Source organism: Mobula hypostoma, chromosome 23 (genome assembly GCF_963921235.1).
Source record: "Mobula hypostoma chromosome 23, sMobHyp1.1, whole genome shotgun sequence".
In the NCBI taxonomy this organism is placed as follows: Eukaryota; Metazoa; Chordata; class Chondrichthyes; order Myliobatiformes; family Myliobatidae; genus Mobula; species Mobula hypostoma.
Window position 1 is genome coordinate 58,267,102 of NC_086119.1, and position 21,399 is coordinate 58,288,500.

General features: G+C 45.4%; 1 protein-coding gene across 4 annotated transcripts in view; it reads right to left on the reverse strand.

Annotated features, from left to right (window-relative positions):
- The window catches only part of klhl22 (kelch-like family member 22), a 106,274-nt gene that overhangs the window by 36,222 nt on the left and 48,653 nt on the right, over positions 1–21,399 (reverse strand). For 3 of the 4 annotated variants that reach the window (XM_063031722.1, XM_063031719.1, XM_063031720.1), the window contains 2 exons: positions 13,061–13,779; positions 6,855–7,047 (listed from right to left, as the gene is read on the reverse strand). In XM_063031722.1, the coding sequence (XP_062887792.1) occupies positions 6,855–7,047; positions 13,061–13,779 (912 nt within the window). Of the gene's footprint in view, positions 1–6,854; positions 7,048–13,060; positions 13,780–20,054; positions 20,137–21,399 lie in introns of all 4 variants that reach the window. The other variant, XM_063031721.1, reaches the window with a different exon arrangement.

Sequence of the window (21,399 nt, forward strand, 5' to 3'; positions counted from 1 at the left end):
CGGTATCACTCTCACACTGCCCACACCGGTATCACTCTCACACTGCCCACACCTGTATCTCTCTCACACTGCCCACACCGGTATCACTCTCACCCTGCCCACACTGCATCACTCTGACACTGCCCACACTGCATCACTCCGACACTGCCCACACCGGTATCACTCCGACAGTGCCCACACTGCATCACTCTCACACTGCCCACACCGTTATCACTGTGACACTGCCCACACCGTATCACTCTCACACTGCCCACACCGGTATCACTCTGACACTGCCCACACTGCATCACTCTCACACTACCCACACCGGTATCACTCTCAAACTGCCCACACTGCATCACTCTTACACTGGTATCTCTCTCACACTGCCCACACTGGTATCACTCTCACTCTGCCCACACCTGTATCACTCTGACACTGCCCACACCGGAATCACTCTCACACTGCCCACACCGGTATCACTCTCACACTGCCCACACCGGAATCACTCTGACACTGCCCACACCGGAATCACTCTCACACTGCCCACACAGGTATCACTCTGACACTGCCCACACCGGTATCACTGTGACACTGCCCACACCGGTATCACTCTCACACTGCCCACACAGGTATCACTGTGACACTGCCCACACCGGTATCACTCTCACCCTGCCCACACAGGTATCACTCTGACACAGCCCACACCGGTATCACTGTGACACTGCCCACACCGGTATCACTCTCACACTGCCCACACCGCTATCACTCTCACCCTGCCCACACCGGTATCACTGTGACACTGCCCACACCGTTATCACTGTGACACTGCCCACACCGTTATCACTGTGACACTGCCCACACCGGTATCACTCTCACCCTGCCCACACCGTTATCACTGTGACACTGCCCACACCGGTATCACTCTCAAACTGCCCACACTGCATCACTCTTATACCGGTATCACTCTCACACTGCCCACACCTGTATCTCTCTCACACTGCCCACACTGGTATCACTCTCACACTGCCCACACCGGAATCACTCTGACACTGCCCACACCGGAATCACTCTCACACTGCCCACACTGGTATCACTCTCACACTGCCCACACCGGAATCACTCTGACACTGCCTACACCGGAATCACTCTCACACTGCCCACACCGCTATCACTCTCACCCTGCCCACACCGGTATCACTCTGACACTGCCCACACCGGTATCACTGTGACACTGCCCACACCGGTATCACTCTCACACTGCCCACACCGGTATCACTCTCACACTGCCCATACCGGTATCACTGTGACACTGCCCACACCAGTATCACTCTCACACTGCCCACACCGGTATCACTCTTACACTGCCCAGACTGCATCACTCTTACACTGGTATCACTCTTACACTCCCCACACCCACACTGGTATCACTCTTACACTGCCCACACTGCATCACTCTCACACTGCCCACACCGGTATCACTCTCACACTCCCACACCGGTATCACTCTGACACTACCCACACCGGTATCACTCTCACACTGCCCACACCGGTATCACTCTCACACTCCCACACCGGTATCACTCTGACACTGCCCACACCGGTATCACTCTTACACTGCCCAGACTGCATCACTCTTACACTGGTATCACTCTTACACTCCCCACACCCACACTGGTATCACTCTTACACTGCCCACACTGCATCACTCTCACACTGCCCACACCGGTATCACTCTCACACTCCCACACCGGTATCACTCTGACACTACCCACACCGGTATCACTCTCACACTGCCCACACCGGTATCACTCTGACACTGCCCACACCGGTATCACTCTCACACTCCCACACAGGTATCACTCTGACACTGCCCACACCGGTATCACTCTCACACTGCCCACACCGGTATCACTGTGACACTACCCACACCGGTATCACTCTCACACTGCCCACACCGGTATCACTCTCACACTCCCACACCGGTATCACTCTGACACTGCCCACACCGGTATCACTGTGACACTGCCCAGACCGGTATCACTCTGACACTAGCCACACCGGTATCACTCTCACACTGCCCACACCGGTATCACTGTGACACTGCCCACACCGGTATCACTCTGACACTAGCCACACCGGTATCACTCTGACACTGCCCACACCGGTATCACTCTCACACTGCCCACACCGGTATCACTGTGACACTGCCCACACCTGTATCTCTCTCACACTGCCCACACCGGTATCACTCTCACCCTGCCCACACTGCATCACTCTGACACTGCCCACACTGCATCACTCCGACACTGCCCACACCGGTATCACTCCGACAGTGCCCACACTGCATCACTCTCACACTGCCCACACCGGTATCACTCTCACACTGCCCACACCGGTATCACTCTCACACTGCCCACACCGGTATCACTCTCACACTCCCACACCGGTATCACTCCGACACTGCCCACACCGTTATCACTGTGACACTGCCCACACCGTATCACTCTCACACTGCCCACACCGGTATCACTCTGACACTGCCCACACTGCATCACTCTCACACTACCCACACCGGTATCACTCTCAAACTGCCCACACTGCATCACTCTTACACTGGTATCTCTCTCACACTGCCCACACTGGTATCACTCTCACTCTGCCCACACCTGTATCACTCTGACACTGCCCACACCGGAATCACTCTCACACTGCCCACACCGGTATCACTCTCACACTGCCCACACCGGAATCACTCTGACACTGCCCACACCAGAATCACTCTCACACTGCCCACACCGGTATCACTCTCACACTGCCCACACAGGTATCACTCTGACACTGCCCACACCGGTATCACACTCACACTGCCCACACCGGTATCACTCTCACCCTGCCCACACAGGTATCACTCTGACACTGCCCACACCGGTATCACTGTGACACTGCCCACACCGGTATGACTCTCACACTGCCCACACCGCTATCACTCTCACCCTGCCCACACCGGTATCACTGTGACACTGCCCACACCGGTATCACTCTCACACTGCCCACACCGCTATCACTCTCACCCTGCCCACACCGGTATCACTGTGACACTGCCCACACCGTTATCACTGTGACACTGCCCACACCAGTATCACTCTCAAACTGCCCACACTGCATCACTCTTATACCGGTATCACTCTCACACTGCCCACACCTGTATCTCTCTCACACTGCCCACACTGGTATCACTCTCACACTGCCCACACCGGAATCACTCTGACACTGCCCACACCGGAATCACTCTGACACTGCCCACACCGGTATCACTCTCACACTGCCCACACCGGAATCACTCTCACACTGCCCACACCGGTATCACTCTCACACTGCCCAGACTGCATCACTCTTACACCGGTACCACTCTCACACTGCCCACACCGGTATCACTCTCACAGTGCCCCTGCCGGTATCACTCTGATACTGCCCACACTGGTATCACTCTTACACTGCCAACACCGGTATCACTCTCACACTGCGTACACTGGTATCACTCCCCAATTTTTCCTACACTACATTGACAACTGCACTGGGGCTGCTCCTACACCTATGCTGAACTTGTAAACTTCATCAACTTCGCCTCCAACTTCCACCCTGCCCTCAAATTTACCCGATCCATTTCTGACACCTCCCTCCCCCTCCTTGATCTCTCTGTCTCTATTTCTGGAGACAGTTTATCTACTGATATGTTTTTACAAAGCTACTGTTTCTCATAACTACCCGGACTCAACCTCTTCCCACTCTGTCACTTCAAAAAAATGCAATCCCCCCTCCCATGTCCCCTGTCTTCACTGCAGCAGCTCTCAGGATGAGGCTCTTCAATCCAGAACTGCCTGGCCTGCTGAGTTCCTCCAACATTTTGTGTGTTGCTTGGATTTCCAGCATCTGCAGATTTTCTCATATCAGTGTGCCAACCAAACGTGTCTTTGCCTTTTATAAACACCTTTTTTATGATTACAGAACAATGCTGGGATTAAGAACATCGAAACTGCAGGTCACCCCATTAGCGAGCTGTTTTTTCTTTGATGGAGAAACTGGACCTGGTCCAGACCGTGTTAGAACCTGCTACAGAGAGACATTGGAACGGTGAAAGTGGTGGGTAGTCTAACAGCAAGTGTTTGTCTTGGACGTTTCTCTTGCGATCACAAAACCCTGTTGAACATTGTTAATGTGGCAATACAGCAAGTCCATTTTCCAGAGAAAGCAGGATCTCCCAGCGGCCACACATTTTAATTCCACGTCCCATTCCCATTCTGATATGTCTATCCATGGCCTCCTCGACTATAAAGATGAAGCCACACTCAGGTTGGAGGAACAACACCTTATATTCCGTCTGGGTAGCCTCCAACCTGATGGCATGAACATTGACTTCTCTAACTTCCGCTAATGCCCCACCTCCCCCTCGTACCCCATCCGTTATTTATTTTTATACACACATTCTTTTTCTCTCTCTCCTTTTTCTCCCTCTGTCCCTCTCACTATACCCCTTGCCCATCCTCTGGGTTTTTCCCTCTTCCCCCTTTACTTTCTTCCCGGACCTCCTATCCCATGATCCTCTCATATCCCTTTGGCCATTCACCTGTCCAGCTCTTGGCTCCTTCCCTCCCCCTCCTGTCTTCTCCTATCATTTTGGATCTCCCCCTCCCCCTCCCACCTTCAAATCTCTTACTAACTCTTCCTTCAGTTAGTCCTGACGAAGGGTCTCGGCCCGAAACGTCGACTGTACCTCTTCCTAGAGATGTTGCCTGGCCTGCTGCGTTCACCAGCAACTTTGATGTGTGTTGCTTGAATTTCCAGCGTGTGTAGAATTCCCCGTGTTTGCGTTTAGGAAGATGGGATTAGTTTGAATCGGCATTATGCTTCACACAGACGTCAGGACGATGGTACCCATGGTGGGGTCGCGGTTACGACGGGAACCGCGGTGGGGTGGCGGTTACGACGGGACCCGCGGTGGGGTGGCGGGTACGTCGGGACCCGCGATGGGGTGGCGGGTACGACGGGACCCGCGGTGGGGTGGCGGGTACGACGGGACCCGCGGTGGGGTGGCGGTTATGACGGGACCCGCGGTGGGGTCGCGGATACGACGGGACCCGCGGTGGGGTTGCGGGTACGACGGGACCCACGGTAGGGGAGGCGGTTACAACTCGGGGCACCCCAGAGTTCAGAATTCCATTCAGACGCCGTTCGATAAGGAGCCTCTGTATGTCTTCCCTATGAGTTTTCCATGAGTGCTCCTGCTCCTTTCCACAGTCCAAATACATATTGGGCAGGATAATAGGTCATTGTAAATTGTCCCATGATTAGGTTAGGGTTAACCGAGGTTGCCAGGGGTTGCTGGGGCAGTGTGGTTCTAAAATAAATAAGGAAAGGGCCCATTTCCCATGCCTTGCTATTCTATGAAGATGAGCATTTTCACAAGATAACAGGAAAATAAAGATTGAAAATAAAGATCGTTTAAAATTTACAGTTTCCTGAAACATAATAAAGCTGATCCTCACTCAAAACAGGAGCCTTCCATTTATACCTTAAGGTAACAACTGAATAGCTCCTACAAATCCCTTCCACAATGACTAGAAATTTTGGTGCTGAATGACCATAAGGAATACATTCTGCCCTGCTCTCCACAAGGTTTCGCTCCCAAGTGAGCTCAGTGTCTCTCCTGGTAAAACATGGAGGCAGCTTCACAAACTCCCACAGCCCACAGTGACCCCGTGAGGCCAACATGACAGCATCCTTCAGCAAGGTGAACCTGGCCAGAAGGGGTACCTGGCCAAGTACTGAAGACCTGTGCTAATCAATTGGCTGGAGTGTTTACAGACATCTTCAGCCTCATGCTACAGTAGTCTGAGGTACAAACCTGCCTTAAACAGGCTTCAATGTACTGGTACCAAAACAGAACATGCTATTGTCCAGTGGTACTTACATCCACAGTGATGAAGTGCTTTGAGAGGTTGGTGCGAAACATCAACTCCTGTCTGAGAAGCAACTTGGATCCACTCCAGTTTGCCTACCGTCACAACAGGTCCACAGCAGATGCCATTTCATTGGCTCTTCACTCAACCCTGGAGCATCTGGACAGTGAAGACACTCCTTCATTGAAGCTCCAGTGCCATTCCTAAGTTTGCTCACAACACCACTGTTGTTGGTCAGATGGGAGGAAACTTGAATGTCAGCAAAAACAAAGAGCCCATTATTAACTACAGGAGGAGGAAACTGGAGGTCGATGAGCCAGTCCTCATTGGGATATCAGAGGTGGAAAGGGTCAGCAACTTTAAATTACTTGGCATTATCATTGCAGAGGATCTGCCCTAGGTGTAGCACTTAAGTACCATTACAAAGAAGGCATCAGGTAGAAGGTAAGCAGCCGAAGGTCCCACACCTCCAGGTTCAGGGACAGTTATTACCTCTCAACCATCAGGCTCTTGAACCAGAGTGGATAACTTCACTCACCCCAACACTGAACTGATTCCACAACCTATGGACTAATTTTCAAGCACTCTTCACCTCATGTTCTCAATATTTATTGTTTATTTTTTATTGTTATTAGTTTGGTTTTTTTTGTATTTGTAGACTTTGTTGTCCTTTGCACATTGGTTATTCGGTCTGTCTTCACTATGTGCAGTTTTCATTGATTTTTCGTGTTTCTTTGTATTTACTGTGAATGCCCATAAGAAAATGAATCTCATGGATGTACGTGGTGACATATACGTAGTTTCACAACAAATTTAATTTGGAGTTTTGATCTTTATGCACAAACTACAATAACAAACGGGAATAATATACCTATATGAAGCTACAAATTTTTGACAATATTGATCTGTACATACCTCCTTTTTCAGTGGTGCCATATATTCCCAAGAATTTAAGCGGGGGTCATAACGCTCCACCACATTTAATTCCTGGTGGTAGTCTCGGCCTCCGATTGCGTACAGATACTCGCCCACTACACACACACAATGATCAGCATGTGGCTGCTGCAGCGACTGGATTCTAATCCACTTGTTGTGCCGGGGATCGTACCTTAAAATTAGAATCACACTGCCTGTGATGTTTTACTGGAGTACTCAGTTCACAACACATCAAATCAACAACAGGAAAGCAATACCACCCTTAAATGCTCAAAGGTAAACATCAGGAGCTTGTTCAAGGTTAAAAGCAAGAATTTAAATTGAAAGGTCAGAGTCATAGAAAACTGCAGCAAAGAAGCAGGCCATCTGGCACACTTAGTCAGTGTCAACAATTTAAACTGCCTAGTCCCATCGACCTGCACCCAGACCATACCTCTCCCATCCATGTACCTATCCAAACTTCCCTAAACACTGAAATGGAAATTCCATCCACCACTTGCCCTGGCTGCTAGTTCCATACTCTCACCACCTTCTGAGTGAAGAAGTTTACCCTCATGTTTCCCTTAAATATTTCACCTTTCACCCTGATCCCATGCCCCCCAGCTGCAGTCCCACCTCAGTGGAAAAAGCCTGCTTGCAATTACCCGATCTATACCCCTCATAGTTTTGCATACCTCTATTAAATCTTCCCTAGACAGCATTAAGTTCTAACCTATTCAGTCTTTCCTTACAACTCAGGTCCTCCATCGTGGCATCATCCTTGTAAATTTTCTGTTCTTTCAATTTTATGCACATTGTTGCTGTAACCAAAACTGCACACAATAGTCCAAGTTAGTCCTCACCAACCTTTTATACAACTTCAACATAACATGCCATCTCCTATATTCATCTGTGAAGGCCAATGTGCCAAAAGCTTTCCTTATACCTGTGACGTCACTTTCAATGGATTATGGACCTGTATTCCCAGATTCCTTTGTTCTGCCCTACTGAGTAAATCTTGAGTAAGACCCATCCTGGTTGGTCCTCACAAAGTGCAACACCTCACACTTGTCTGCATTAAATTCTTTAAACATGAAGCCATGTCCTGACTGGGAAAAGGAACTGGGCCTGTCTATCCCGGCGGATGACTGGGCTCATATTTTACAACTAGTTAATACTTCCTCTATCTGTTCCAAACATTCCTTAATTCAATTTAAAGTTGTCCATAGAACACACATGTCTAAAGATAAATTAGCTCGTTTTTACTCTCATATTAACCCTTTTTGTGATAGATGTCATGGGGAGATAGCTTCCTTGACCCACATGTTTTGGTCTTGTCCTACTCTGGAAACTTTTTGGAAAGACATTTTTAATATTATCTCAAAGGTTTTGAATAGTGATATTTCTCCCCATCCTATTACTGCTATCTTTGGATTACTTAAAACCTCTAGTAATTTATCCCCCTCAGCGCATAGAATGATTGCATTTCTTACTTTAATGTCGAAAAGATATATTGTACAACATTGGAAGGAGATTAATGCCAACTATGTTTTTTTGGTTCTCTGAAACGATACTGTTCTAAATTTGGAAAAAATCAGAAGTAATCTTTATGATACTTCAGTTAAATTTGAACAGACCTGGAGATCTTTTATTCAATATTTTCATTTAATGTAACTTTTTTTTCTCTGATCATACATACACTCCCTTCATGGATTTTATCTGCTATTAGTGGAGGCCAGGTTTGAGGATGTGATTGTTTAATTTGTTCAAGTCCACTATTTATCTAGTTAGCCCATTGCTTTGCTTTGCTTTGTAGGTTAGTTGCACGGTGGTTTTTTTGGGGGGGGTTCTGTTTTTTTTCTCATTTATCGATATATATGGAAAATTAGTATACAACTATATTACCTTGTTATTTTATAACTAACTTACACTGTTTGCATTGTTTTTTTTGTATTAATATTACTTGTATATTTATATCTTAACAATGTATTGGTTGCTATATGTTTTACCTTTACTGTACTAATTCAATAAAAAGATTTAAAAAGGAAAAGAAATGAAGCCATGTCAGTTCAGGAATATAAAAATAAAGCAGATGCATTAATGGAGATATTTAAGAGTTTATCCTCACCTTACTAACCACAAACCTCCTTATTACAGGACTGCATTCAAACTCATTATATTCTGAATAACAAAACCAAATCCACCTATGTAAGAGCTGATACAAAATTCTGGATGAAATTCTGTTAGCAAATGAAGACACGTGCTTATGAACGAGAAAAGATACACAGCGTGTCATTCTGGTGATACTTAGCACACAAACATTACAAATGACAAAACTGTGAAAAGGACCACTATATGCAGACTGAGGTATTGCAGAACTGGAAAAGCCAGCAGCAGACACAGCACTTCCCAAGGCTAATACAGCAAGACCAGCATAAGACTATTTGACATTAAGAATTAGGCCATTCAGTCCATCTAGTCTGCTCTAACATTCCATTATGGTTGGTATTTTTCTTCTCAACCCTATTCTCTTCCCTTCACCCCGTAACCATTTATAGGTTCTAATCAAGAACCCAACAAGCTCGACTTTAAATATACCCTATCACTTGGCCTCCACAGCTGTCTGTGGCAATGCATTTCACAGATTCACCACTCTGTGGCTGAAGAAATTCCTCCCCATCTCTGTTCTAAATGGACATCCCTCTACGTTGAGGCTCTGCTCTCTGGTCCTAGACTCCCCACAATAAAAAAAAATCAACTCCACTACATCTAGGCCTTTCAGTACTGAATAAGTTTCAACGAGATTCCCTCTTATTCTTCCAAACTCCAGCGAGTACAATCTCAGAGCCATCAAATGCTCCATACATTAATCCTTTCGTTCCCAGAATCATTCTCATGAACCTTCTCTGGACTTCTCTCATGCCAGCACATCTTTTCTTAGATAGGGGTGCAAGACTGCTCACAATACTCCACAAGTGTGGTTTGACCAATGCCTTATAAATCCACATTACATCTTTGCTTTTATATTGTAGTCCTCTCGAAATGAATGCTAACATTGCACTTGGCTTCCTTACCACCGGTTCAACTTGTAAGTCAACTTTTAAGGAAACCTGCACGAGGACTCCGAAGTCTCTTTGCACCAGTGATTTATGAATTTTCTCCCCATTTAGACAATATCTATGCCTTTATTCCTTTTATCAAGATGCATGACCGTACATCTGCCTACACTATATTCCATTTGCCACTTCTTTACCCATTCTCCCAATGTGTCTAAGTCCTTCTGCAGATTTCCTGCTTCCTCAACGCTATTCATACCTCAACCTATGTTTATATCATCTGCAAGCTTGACCACAAAACCATCAATTCTATCATCCAAATCATTGACATATGACTTGAAAAGAGTTCCCAACACTGACTCCTGCAGAACACCACTAGTAACCGGCAGACAACCACAAAGGCCATCTTTATTCCCACTCTTTGCCTCCTGCCAGTCAGCCAATCCTCTATCCAGGTTAGTATCTTTCCAGTAATACCATCGGTTCCACAATCTCTTTAGTGACCTCTTTCAGAACTCTGGGGTCCATCGGGTCTAGATGACTTATCTACCTTCAGCCCTTAGTAATAGCAACAACATTCACTTCTTACTCCTGACGCTCTTGAATTTCCGGCATACTGCAGTGTCCTCTACAGTGAAGATCGATGCCAAATACTTAGTAAATTTATCTGCCATTTCTTTGTCCCCAGTACTACCTCTACAGTGGTCCGATATCCACTCTTGCCTCTATTTCACTCTTTATATATTTGAACAAAATCTTTTGATATCCTTTTTATATTATTAGCTAGCTTAACTTCATATTTCATCTTTTCTCTCCTTATAGCTTTTTTAATTGCCTTCTCTTGATTTTCAAAAGATTCCCAATCTTCTAACTTGCCACTAATTTTTGGTTAGATTGTATGTCCTCTGTTTTGCTTTTATTCTGTTTTTAACTTCCTTGTCAGCCCTGGGTACATCATCCTCCCTTTCGAACACTTTTTCATCATTAGAATGCATTTTATCCTGCACCTTCCGAATTGCTCCCAGAAACTCCAGCCATTGCTGTTCTGTTACCAATCCTGCGACTGACCTTTCCAATCTTACTTCAGTGTTTGGTGGTTGGTAAGTTGATGGAGAAGATCCTGAGAGGCAGGATTTATGAACATTTGGAGAGGCATAATATGATTAGGAATAGTCAGCATGGTTTTGTCAAGGGCAGGTCGTGCCTTATGAGCCCGACTGAATTTTTTGAGGATGTGACTAAACACATTGATGAGGGCAGAGCTGTAGATGTAGTGTATATTTCGATTTTAGCAAGGCATTTGATAAGGTTTATTGAGAAAATAAAGAAGCATTGGATGCAAGGGGACCTTGCTTTGTGGATCCAGAACTGGCTTGCCCACAGATGGCAAAGAGTGGTTGTAGATGGGTCATATTCTGCATGCAGGCTGGTGACCAGTGGTGTGCCTCAGGGATCTGTTCTGGGACCCCCTTCTCTTTGTGATTTTTATAAATGACCTGGATGAGGAAGTGGAGGGATGGGTTAGTAAATTTGCTGATGACACAAAGTTTGGGGGTGTTGTGGATAGTGTGGAGGGCTGTCAGAGGTTACAGCAGGACATAGATAGGATGCAAAACTGGGCTGAGAAGTGGCAGATGGAGTTCAACTCAGATAAGTGTGAGGTGGTTCATTTTGGTAGGTCAAATATGATGCAGAATATAGTATTAATGGTAAGACTCGGCAGTGTGGAGGATCAGAGGGATCTTGGGGTCCGAGTCCATAGGACACCCCAAGTTGCTACGCAGGTTAACTCTGTGGTTAAGAAGGAATACGGTGCATTGGCCTTCATCAATCGTGGGATTGAGCTTAGGAGCCGAGAGGTAATGTTGCAGCTATATAGGACCCTGGTCAGACCCCACTTGGAGTACTGAGCTCAATTCTGGTCGCCTCACTATAGGAAGGCCATGGAAACCAAAGAAAGGGTGCAGAGGAGATTTACAAGTATGTTGCCTGGATTGGAGAGCATGTCTTATGAGAATAGGTTGAGTGAATTCGGCCTTTTCTCCTTGGGTGACGGAGGATGAGAGGTGAACTGTTAGAGATGTCAAGATAATGAGAGGCATTGATCGTGCGGATGTCAGAGGCTTTTTCCCAGGGCTGAAATGGCTAGCACGAGAGGGCATAGTTTTAAGATGCTTGGAAGTAGGTGCAGAGGAGATGTCAGGGGTAAGTTTTTTACGCAGAGAGTGGTGAGTGTGTGAAATGGGCTGTCGGTGGCGGTGGTGGAGGCAGAACTCAGCAGACCAGGCAACATCTATGGAAAAGAGTACAGTCAATGTTTTGGGCTGAAATCCTTCAGCAGGACACTGAAGAGTCTCAGCCCGAAACATCATCTGTACTCTTTTTCATAGGTACTGCCTGGCCTACTGAGTTCCTCCAGCATTTTGTGTGTGTCACTTGGGTTTCCAGCATCTGCATATCTTCCTCTTGTCCATTCGCTGTATTACAGCAGGACTGGGAGATCGGGAGAGGATCACTGTACTCCACCACAGTAATACTAGAAGCTGGAAGATCATAGAGCAGAATCACTGAATTCCACACCATGTCCTTGTGCAGCACTGACAGAACTGATTACTTTATGACCATTTTTTAAACAAGGAAACATTTAAGAAAAATAACAAGAGGAAAATATGATGAAAAACAGCCGATTTTAGACCTCAGTTCCCGTCCCAGCTCTGAAGCTTGTACAAACCTACACTAGAAAAGACATTGGAATGCCTTTAAAAGGAGGCTATTCCCAAATGACTTAATAGCTATCCAGGCAGTGCCTTGCTTTGAAACTCCTGCTCTCAGAACAAAAATGGATGTTTATCATCCTGGTTCCTGCCCTTATATATACCCCGGTACTTATTCTATGAACATTGGAAGTCAAATGGAAACACAATAGACATGAGATGTAATGCTTCTCACTCAAAGACTAAGATCACAAGAGCTCTTGGAAAGCTGCTTAACTGCTGAAACCACTTGTGCTTCCATAAGGAGGAGGCAGAATGGAGAAGCAAGAGCATGAACATTCTTGTAACAACTACTGAATTATTAGTTGGAATTGCAAACTATTCTTCACTAAAATGCATTCCCTCATGCAAAATAGAGAAAATAATGATGCCATACCTCCAGCAGCTCACCTCTGCTCTGTATCCTGCAGTGTTGTTGTCTCCACCCACAAGGTAAGCAAAGTTATTTAAAACAGCAATGCCCTGGTTTGACATTTTTGGCATCTGTGCCTGGGTTAACGTTTGCCATTCCTGGCTCAGTGGGTTCAGAAACTTGACCTCATCACTTAAATCATCATCTTGGGATGAGTACATCCCTCCAAATCCCACCACACATTGGAATCCGGATCTCAACTGTGTCTGTGGGGTCTGAAGCACAGGCTGGAGGATCTCATTCTGGTGGTAAGCCAGGGCATCTGCTAGGACCTCCTTGAGAGGGCAAGGACTCAGGCGATTGTACAGTTTCTGAAACGTCTGCTGCTCAATCAGTGCAAAGCGGACCATCTCCAGTAGCTTTGGGGGGTCATGTAAGGAGACCTGGTCTCTTTCAATTTCCTCCTGGGTGTAGTGGTAAAGCAAGGCAGCCTCATACACATCATTCTCGGAGCTTGCTTGCAGTTTGTCACTGCTCAGCAGGCCCTGCACCTTGGCCAGGGGCAATTGGCGGTAGGTCTCTGTCTTGCTGAAACTCAGGAAATTTTCCAGGATGTACAAGTCGATTCTGTCACTCAGCTGAGCTAGACTGTAGTGCTCAGCCAGTCTGTACAGCTCAAGAACGTTATCGTCATCAATCCAGGAAATGAGGAAGTCAGAGCAGAAATTGATCACCTCCGGAATCTGGATCAAGCAAATAGAAAGCATTCAAAAATCTCACACAAACCCTTCTCCAGGGTGCTGCTTCTCAATCGAGCGAAAGCTATCAAGAGTCAGCACATAAGTAGGGCCTTCAGCCCACTGAGTCTGTACTGAACATCAAACACTCATTTACAAATTCTGCACTAACCCCATTTTATATTCTCCTCACATTCCCATCAACTCTCTCCCTCACCCCCACCTTAGATTCGACTACTCGTAAAATATTTCTCTGTTAAACATGTGGAGTAATTTATTGTGGCCAATTAATCCACCAACATGTATGTCCTTTGGATGTGGGTGGAGAATGTACCAGCTCCAGACAGTGTCCAAGGTGATTGTTAAAGCTGTGAGATGCAGCTCTGCTAGCTGTGCCTTTCAAAAGCTCTGTCAAATTGGACTATCATTATCCATCTAGGGCAAGAATAGCCTTAAGATGGGAAGAAATGGAATGTGATTTTATGATCACATACACTTGCACTGAGTGATCTCACTTCTTCAGGAAAAGTCAGGATAAGAATATGTGGTTTATGAAGACTGGCAGGGGATTAGAATCAGCTGATCAGCACCTTTCCTCACTGGATAATTCTTCGAGGTTTTGTGTATCATTCAAGTAGCCAGAACAATGTATTGCTTTCTGAAACAGCCACTGGCTTTCATACTCAAACTTAGATCCTACCATACCCTAGTGGTTATTGTGAATATACATATTTCTTATCCATGGGAATCAGATATTCACTTGAACAGGGCTGTGTTCGATAAGCGCTTGAGAGAGAGCAAATAAACAGTAACTGCACTCTGGACTGTCCTTAGCCCTGAAAGTAGCCATGTATACAGATTTTTTTCTTTGTTTTGCCAATGGTCAAATTGAAAATTTAAATGTTGAGTAAAACTAAGCAATTTACAACATGTTGCTCAGTTTCCACTAAAGGGCCTGGGGTTACTTTTTTGTCACTGAATTTAATTTGGCACAAAATCCAATTGCCATAAGCTAGCCAGTCAAAGGTAATGTCTAACTGTAGGAAATTTTTTAAGTATTTCTACAAGACTTGAAAGCATTACCTCAAGAATAAGTGAACTTTTCAGTGGTCATACAGCTCAGTGTGCCTTCTAAAAATTAATTCAATGGAGATGGGTAGTACTGTCAAGGCAGTGTGCCAGCCCCAAACTGTCTAATGAACTGAGAAGCTAAAGGGCCTGGAGTCTTTCTACTCTTAAAGGACACCAATGAATGAAAGTCTGGTAGTTTCATGGTCACCGCTTCCGATGCTAGGTTAGCTGAATCCGACCTTCCCAACTACCATGGTGGAAGAATTAACTCATCTCACCAGGTGTCTCCAGGCTTCTGGACTGCTCTTCCAATTATTAACCCCACCATATCCTGATCCTATGTCACCGCTGGCAACTGCACTGAACAAGAGCAAGAGCAAGATCATGATCATTTGGTTAATTATCTTATCCACCGTGTTTCTCTCACAACATGTGGGAGATTCTGAGGGCTGACATCTCTGTGGGACTTTGGCTTCTGCAGGAGTCATTGCCTCCAGATAGATGGGGTATGAAATGAAAAGTGTGAAAATAATAAAATCTGGTTCATGTAAATTTTATAAACATTTTTCTGGTTTAAACAGTGACTTAAAGTAAACTGAATTACTAACAGTTATATTATCTAGATATTTGTTGCAAAGACTCACACATCTCTGTACTGCCAGGCAGAGGAGAGCCGCTGCATTCCGAGACCTTACCTTTGAAGAAATCAACTCAAAAGAAACTACATGATGAATGGGTTAAAGAATCCAAAGAGCAGTGTTTTTGGACTGCAAACTATCACACTCAAGTGATTTAGCAGCATGATCATCTAGTTCTTCGAGATTTCTCAACCATTCAATTAGAACAGTGTCTACAGTTTTTGCTTTTAATTAAATACTGGTTGGTGGGTACTTCAGCTTTCTACCTGTTTCCAAGCCAATCAACTCTAGTGAAACAAAAATATATCAACATCCACACTTGATAGGGAATGCTCCAGATTTCTATCAATGAGATGCAAAGAAGCTCCCAGTTTTAATTTATAGATGAATGAAAGGTGCATTTGCACACAACACTGAATGTGATTACAAAGTAAGGTGCTTCAAAGAAACATCAGTTAAAATATGTCAGCCCCAGTCAAAAGAGGAGGGTGTCATGAGGCCAAATAAGCAAAGAGGTTTAAAGGACAAATAAAAATCAAAGGAATTCGAAGAGGCATTTACAGGCTCAGTGCCAAGTAAACTGCAGATACAATTGCTAAGGATGTAAGGCAGGAAGAACAGGTGCAGCAGACCTGCAGGAATGGAGAGATTTGACATGTCAAGTTCAAAGACTATTATACAGAGAAAGGAGACTACAGGAGGATACAAAGAGGTTCACTGCAGGATAACAATCGAAACCCAATGCAGTAGCGAACTGAACGTGAAGCAACTGCGTAAGATTTTCGCTGCAATTATAAAGTACGACTTTAATTTTGAAAAGGTATGTCGGTTTAGGGCATATTTGCAAGCTGGTTTGAGTGCTTACAAAGAACTGTATGATAGAAAAATGCGCGAGGCTAAGCAATCAACCAAGCCTTCCACATCAGACACAGCAGACGATGGACCTCGATCTTCGACATCGAGGCAGGCAGACGTAGAAGAAGATGACCTGCCTGCCCTGATGGAAACAGACGACGAGATGACACCCCAGTGTCCCACCACCCCAACCCCCAGGCCGCAGACCGATACATTGCCGTGGAGAGTGCCACGGTAGCCGGGATGCACCCATCTTTAAGAAAAAAGCCAAAATAAACAAACTAGTTAATTAGGTGCCGCCCAGCACGTAAATGTCGGCCCAGATCAGAGGTGATTGCCGAATGCTTGTTTATTTCGGCTTTTTTCTTAAAGATGTGCTGGGTGCGTCCCGGCCATCGCTGTACCCCTGCATACTTCGCGGATCAGTATCAGTCGGCGGCCTGGAGGGTGGGGGCCACTACACCACCCCACCACCCCAACCTTCGACGACTCAGCCTAACACACCATCATCAGTGTGCTCAGCGCTGTCTTCCCTATTCCAGTAAGCGATACTACACTGTACGTATATTATTTCTACTTTATATAGGCTGTGTAATGCGTTATTTGGTATGATTTGGCAGCTTCATAGCTTAAAGGTTACTGGAGAGTGTTTTTGCTGAAAGCGCTTGCTGAGATCTACACTACAGACAACAGTGCCGCAATGATTGTAGATAAGTATTTCTACTTTATATAGGCTGTGTATTTATCATATCATTCCTGCTTTTACTATATGTTACTGTTATTTTAGGTTTTATGTGTTATCTGGCATGATTTGGTAGGTTATTTTTGGGTCTGCGAACGCTCACAAATTTTTCCCATATAAATAAATGATAGACAGGAATATGACGATGCAAGGTACCGGACTTGACAGGAAAATGGACCTGACAAGTATGGGGTAGACAGGAATATGGAGCTGACAGGTTCCGGGAGAGACAGGAATGTGGAGCTGAAAGTAACCAGGATACACAGGAATATCGAGCTGAAATTAACTAGGATAGACAGGAATATGGAGCTGAAAGTAACCGGGATAGACAGAAATATGGTGCTGACAGGTACCGGGATAGACAGGAACATGGAGATGACAGGTACCGGGATAGACAGGAACATGGAGATGACAGGTACCAGGATAGACAGGAACATGGAGATGACAGGTACCAGGATAGACAGGAATATGTAGGTGATAGATAACGGGATAGACAGAAATATGGAGCTGAAAGTAACCGGGATAGACAGAAATATGGTGCTGACAGGTACCGGGATAGACAGAAATATGGAGATGACAGGTACCGGGATAGACAGGAACATGGAGATGACAGGTACCGGGATAGACAGGAACATGGAGATGACAGGTACCGGGATAGACAGGAACATGGAGATGACAGGTACCGGGATAGACAGGAACATGGAGATAAAAGTAACTGGGATAGACAGGAACATGGAGATGACAGGTACCGGGATAGACAGGAACATGGAGATGACAGGTACCGGGATAGACAGGAACATGGAGATGACAGGTACCGGGATAGACAGGAACATGGAGATGACAGGTACCGGGATAGACAGGAACATGGAGATGACAGGTACCGGGATAGACAGGAACATGGAGATGACAGGTACCGGGATAGACAGGAACATGGAGATGACAGGTACCAGGATAGACAGGAACATGGAGATGACAGGTACCGGGATAGACAGAAATATGGTGCTGACAGGTACCGGGATAGACAGGAATATGGAGATGACAGGTACCGGGATAGACAGGAACATGGAGATGAAAGTAACTGGGATAGACAGGAACATGGAGATGACAGGTACCGGGATAGACAGGAACATGGAGATGACAGGTACCGGGATAGACAGGAACATGGAGATGAAAGTAACTGGGATAGACAGGAACATGGAGATGACAGGTACCGGGATAGACAGGAACATGGAGATGACAGGTACCGGGATAGACAGGAACATGGAGATGAAAGTAACTGGGATAGACAGGAACATGGAGATGACAGGTACCGGGATAGACAGGAACATGGAGATGACAGGTACCGGGATAGACAGGAACATGGAGATGAAAGTAACCGGGATAGACAGGAACATGGAGATGACAGGTACCAGGATAGACAGGAATATGTAGGTGATAGATAACGGGATAGATAGGAATGTGGAGCTGAAAGTAACCGGGATAGACATGAAAATGGACCTGACAGGTACGGGATAGACAGGAATACAGAGCTGACAGGTACCGGGATAGACAATAGACAATAGGTGGAGGAATAGGCCATTTGGCCCTTCGAGCCAGCACCACCATTCACTGTGATCATGGCTGATCATCCACAATCAGTACCCTAGACAGGAATATGGAGCTACAAGTAACTGGGATAGACAGGAATATGGATCTGAAAGTAACCGGGATAGACAGGAATATGAAGCTGAAATTAACCGGGATAGACAGGAATATGGAGTTGACAGGTCCGAGATAGACAGGAATATGGAGCTGAAAGTAACCGGGATAGACAGGAATATGGAGCTGACAGGTGCTGGGATAGACAGGAATATGGAGCCGACAGGTAACAGGACAGACAGGAATAAGAAGGTGTCAGATACTGGGACAGGCAGGAATATGGTGGTAGAAGTAACCGGGATGGACAGGAATACGGAGTTGACAGGTACCAGGATAGACAGGAATATTCAGATGACAGGTAACGGGATAGACAGGAATATGGAGCTGACAGGTACCGGGGTATATAGGATAGAAGGTAACCGGGATAGGCAGGAATATGGAACGGATAGGTACTGGGATAGACAGAAATATTGAGTTGAAAGATACTGGGATAGAAGGGAACATGGAACTGACGGGATTCGGGCCAGACAGGAATATACAGCTGAAAGTAACCGGGATAGACAGGAATATGGAGCTGACAGGTACCGGGATAGTGTTACGAGCCTGCGGTCATATACTGAATCTGTTTCTTTCAGAGCGCCTAAGGGAGGCAGGACTATGACGTCGGTCACAGGCTGTCGCGGTCTGTGCGGGGGGGAGAGAGGCAGGTGGAGGGGGGGAGGGGGGAGAGAGAGAGAAAGAGTGCTATTCAAAAGGTTCAAAGGAACATCTAAACAAGCCTGATATATTTTGGAAACAAGTCCTGTGGACTGATGAAGTTAAAATAGAACTTTTTGGCCACAATGAGCAAAGGTATGTTTGGAGAAAAAAGGGTGCAGAATTTCATGAAAAGAACACCTCTCCAACTGTTAAGCACGGGGGTGGATCAATCATGTTTTGGGCTTGTGTTGCAGCCAGTGGCACGGGGAACATTTACTGGTGTAGGGAAGAATGAGTTCAATTAAGTACCAGCAAATTCTGGAAGCAAACATCACACTGCAAAGAAGCCGAAGATGAAAAGAGGATGGTTTCTACAACAGGATAATGAACCTTAAAATCCATAATGGACTACCTCAAGAGGCGCAAGCTGAAGGTTTTGCCAAGGCCCTCACAGTCCCCTGACTGAAACATCATCAAGAATCTGTGGACAGACCTCAAAAGAGCAGTGCATGCAAGATGCCCAAGAATCTCTGAGAACTAGAAGCCTTTTGCAAGGAAGAATGGGCAAAAATCCCCCAAACAAGAATTGAAAGACTCTTAGCTGGCTACAAAAAGCATTTACAAGCTATGATACTTGCCAAAGGGGGTGTTACTAAGTACTGCCATGCAGGGTGCCCAAACTTCTGCTTCAGGCCCTTTTCCTTTTTTGTTATTTTCAAACTGTAAAAGATGGAAATAAAAAAATTTTCTTGCTTAAAATATTAAAGAAATATATCATCTTTAACTTTATGCCTTTTGGAAATCAGTTCATCTTTTACTTGCTTAGCTATTCACTGAAATTTTGACCGGGGTGCCCAAACTTTTGCATGCTACTGAAAATTAGGAGGGCAAGAAGAGGCCTTGAAAGGAATGAAGAATGCCAAGCAGACCAGAAGTCAGACAGAACAATAGTGATAGGGAATTCAATCATTGGGGAAGCAGATGGGTGTTTGTCTAACCAGGGATGTAACTCCAGGATAGCATATTGGCTCTCTGTTTCAGAGAAGAGCAGGGAAGTCACTGAATAGCTGCAGAGCATCCTGGAAGGGGAGGCTGAAGTATTAGCAGTGGTTCAACCTGGTAGGAAAAGAGAAAGAGCATATTTGAACGAGGTTATAAAGGATTCTTGAGGGTAGTTAACAATACCTTGTCTAATGAATACAATATGAGGAAATGAACGTACAGCTGCAGGGGCGGTGCAAGAGGAAAGGCAAAAGGAAAAATGCTTGAAGGGCAGATAGAACCTTAACAAGCAGGACCAGGAACACTAACCTCCTGGTGGTATTGTTGGAGAAGCCAAGAGCACATGAACATCATGGAGAATTCAGGAAGGAGCAGAATAAGGAAAATAGTTGGAAAAGTACTAAATGAAATAAACAGACAAGAGAAATAAAAGCAGCAAAAAAAAAAGCAGAGTGAAAGTACAGAGAAATGTTAAATGGTAAAATTAAATATGCTACAGGAGAATACTAATAATCTGCAATCCTACTTTCTGGAACTTGCATATATTCAACATCTGGCTCACTTCGTTCTGTTTCTCGGGCTTCTTTTGAGAGCACTGTTGCCCGATTCCCATGCTCCTTTCAATCTCTGTTTGCCGCACTCTCCTTAAGCTTACCGAGTTTATTATAAAACATTTAAATAAAAGTAAACTAAAAGTGTGTTTGTGTATTATTAGGGGAAATATCTGATAATCATGAACATCTATCTGCCTGTTCAGCCCCTAGTGTACTTGATTATCAGGTTTTTACTCAATAGTGAAATGCATGCAAACAGGATGGATGAATTAATACCCTGAACAGGAGTAAGTGGGTACAAGGAAGATGCCTATACGGAAATGTGGCTGCAGGTTAACTAGCGTTGGGAGTTTAACATTCAAGATACTTGAGCATAAAACGGTACAGCAAAACAACAGAACCTGCAGCCCATATTGCCTATACAAAC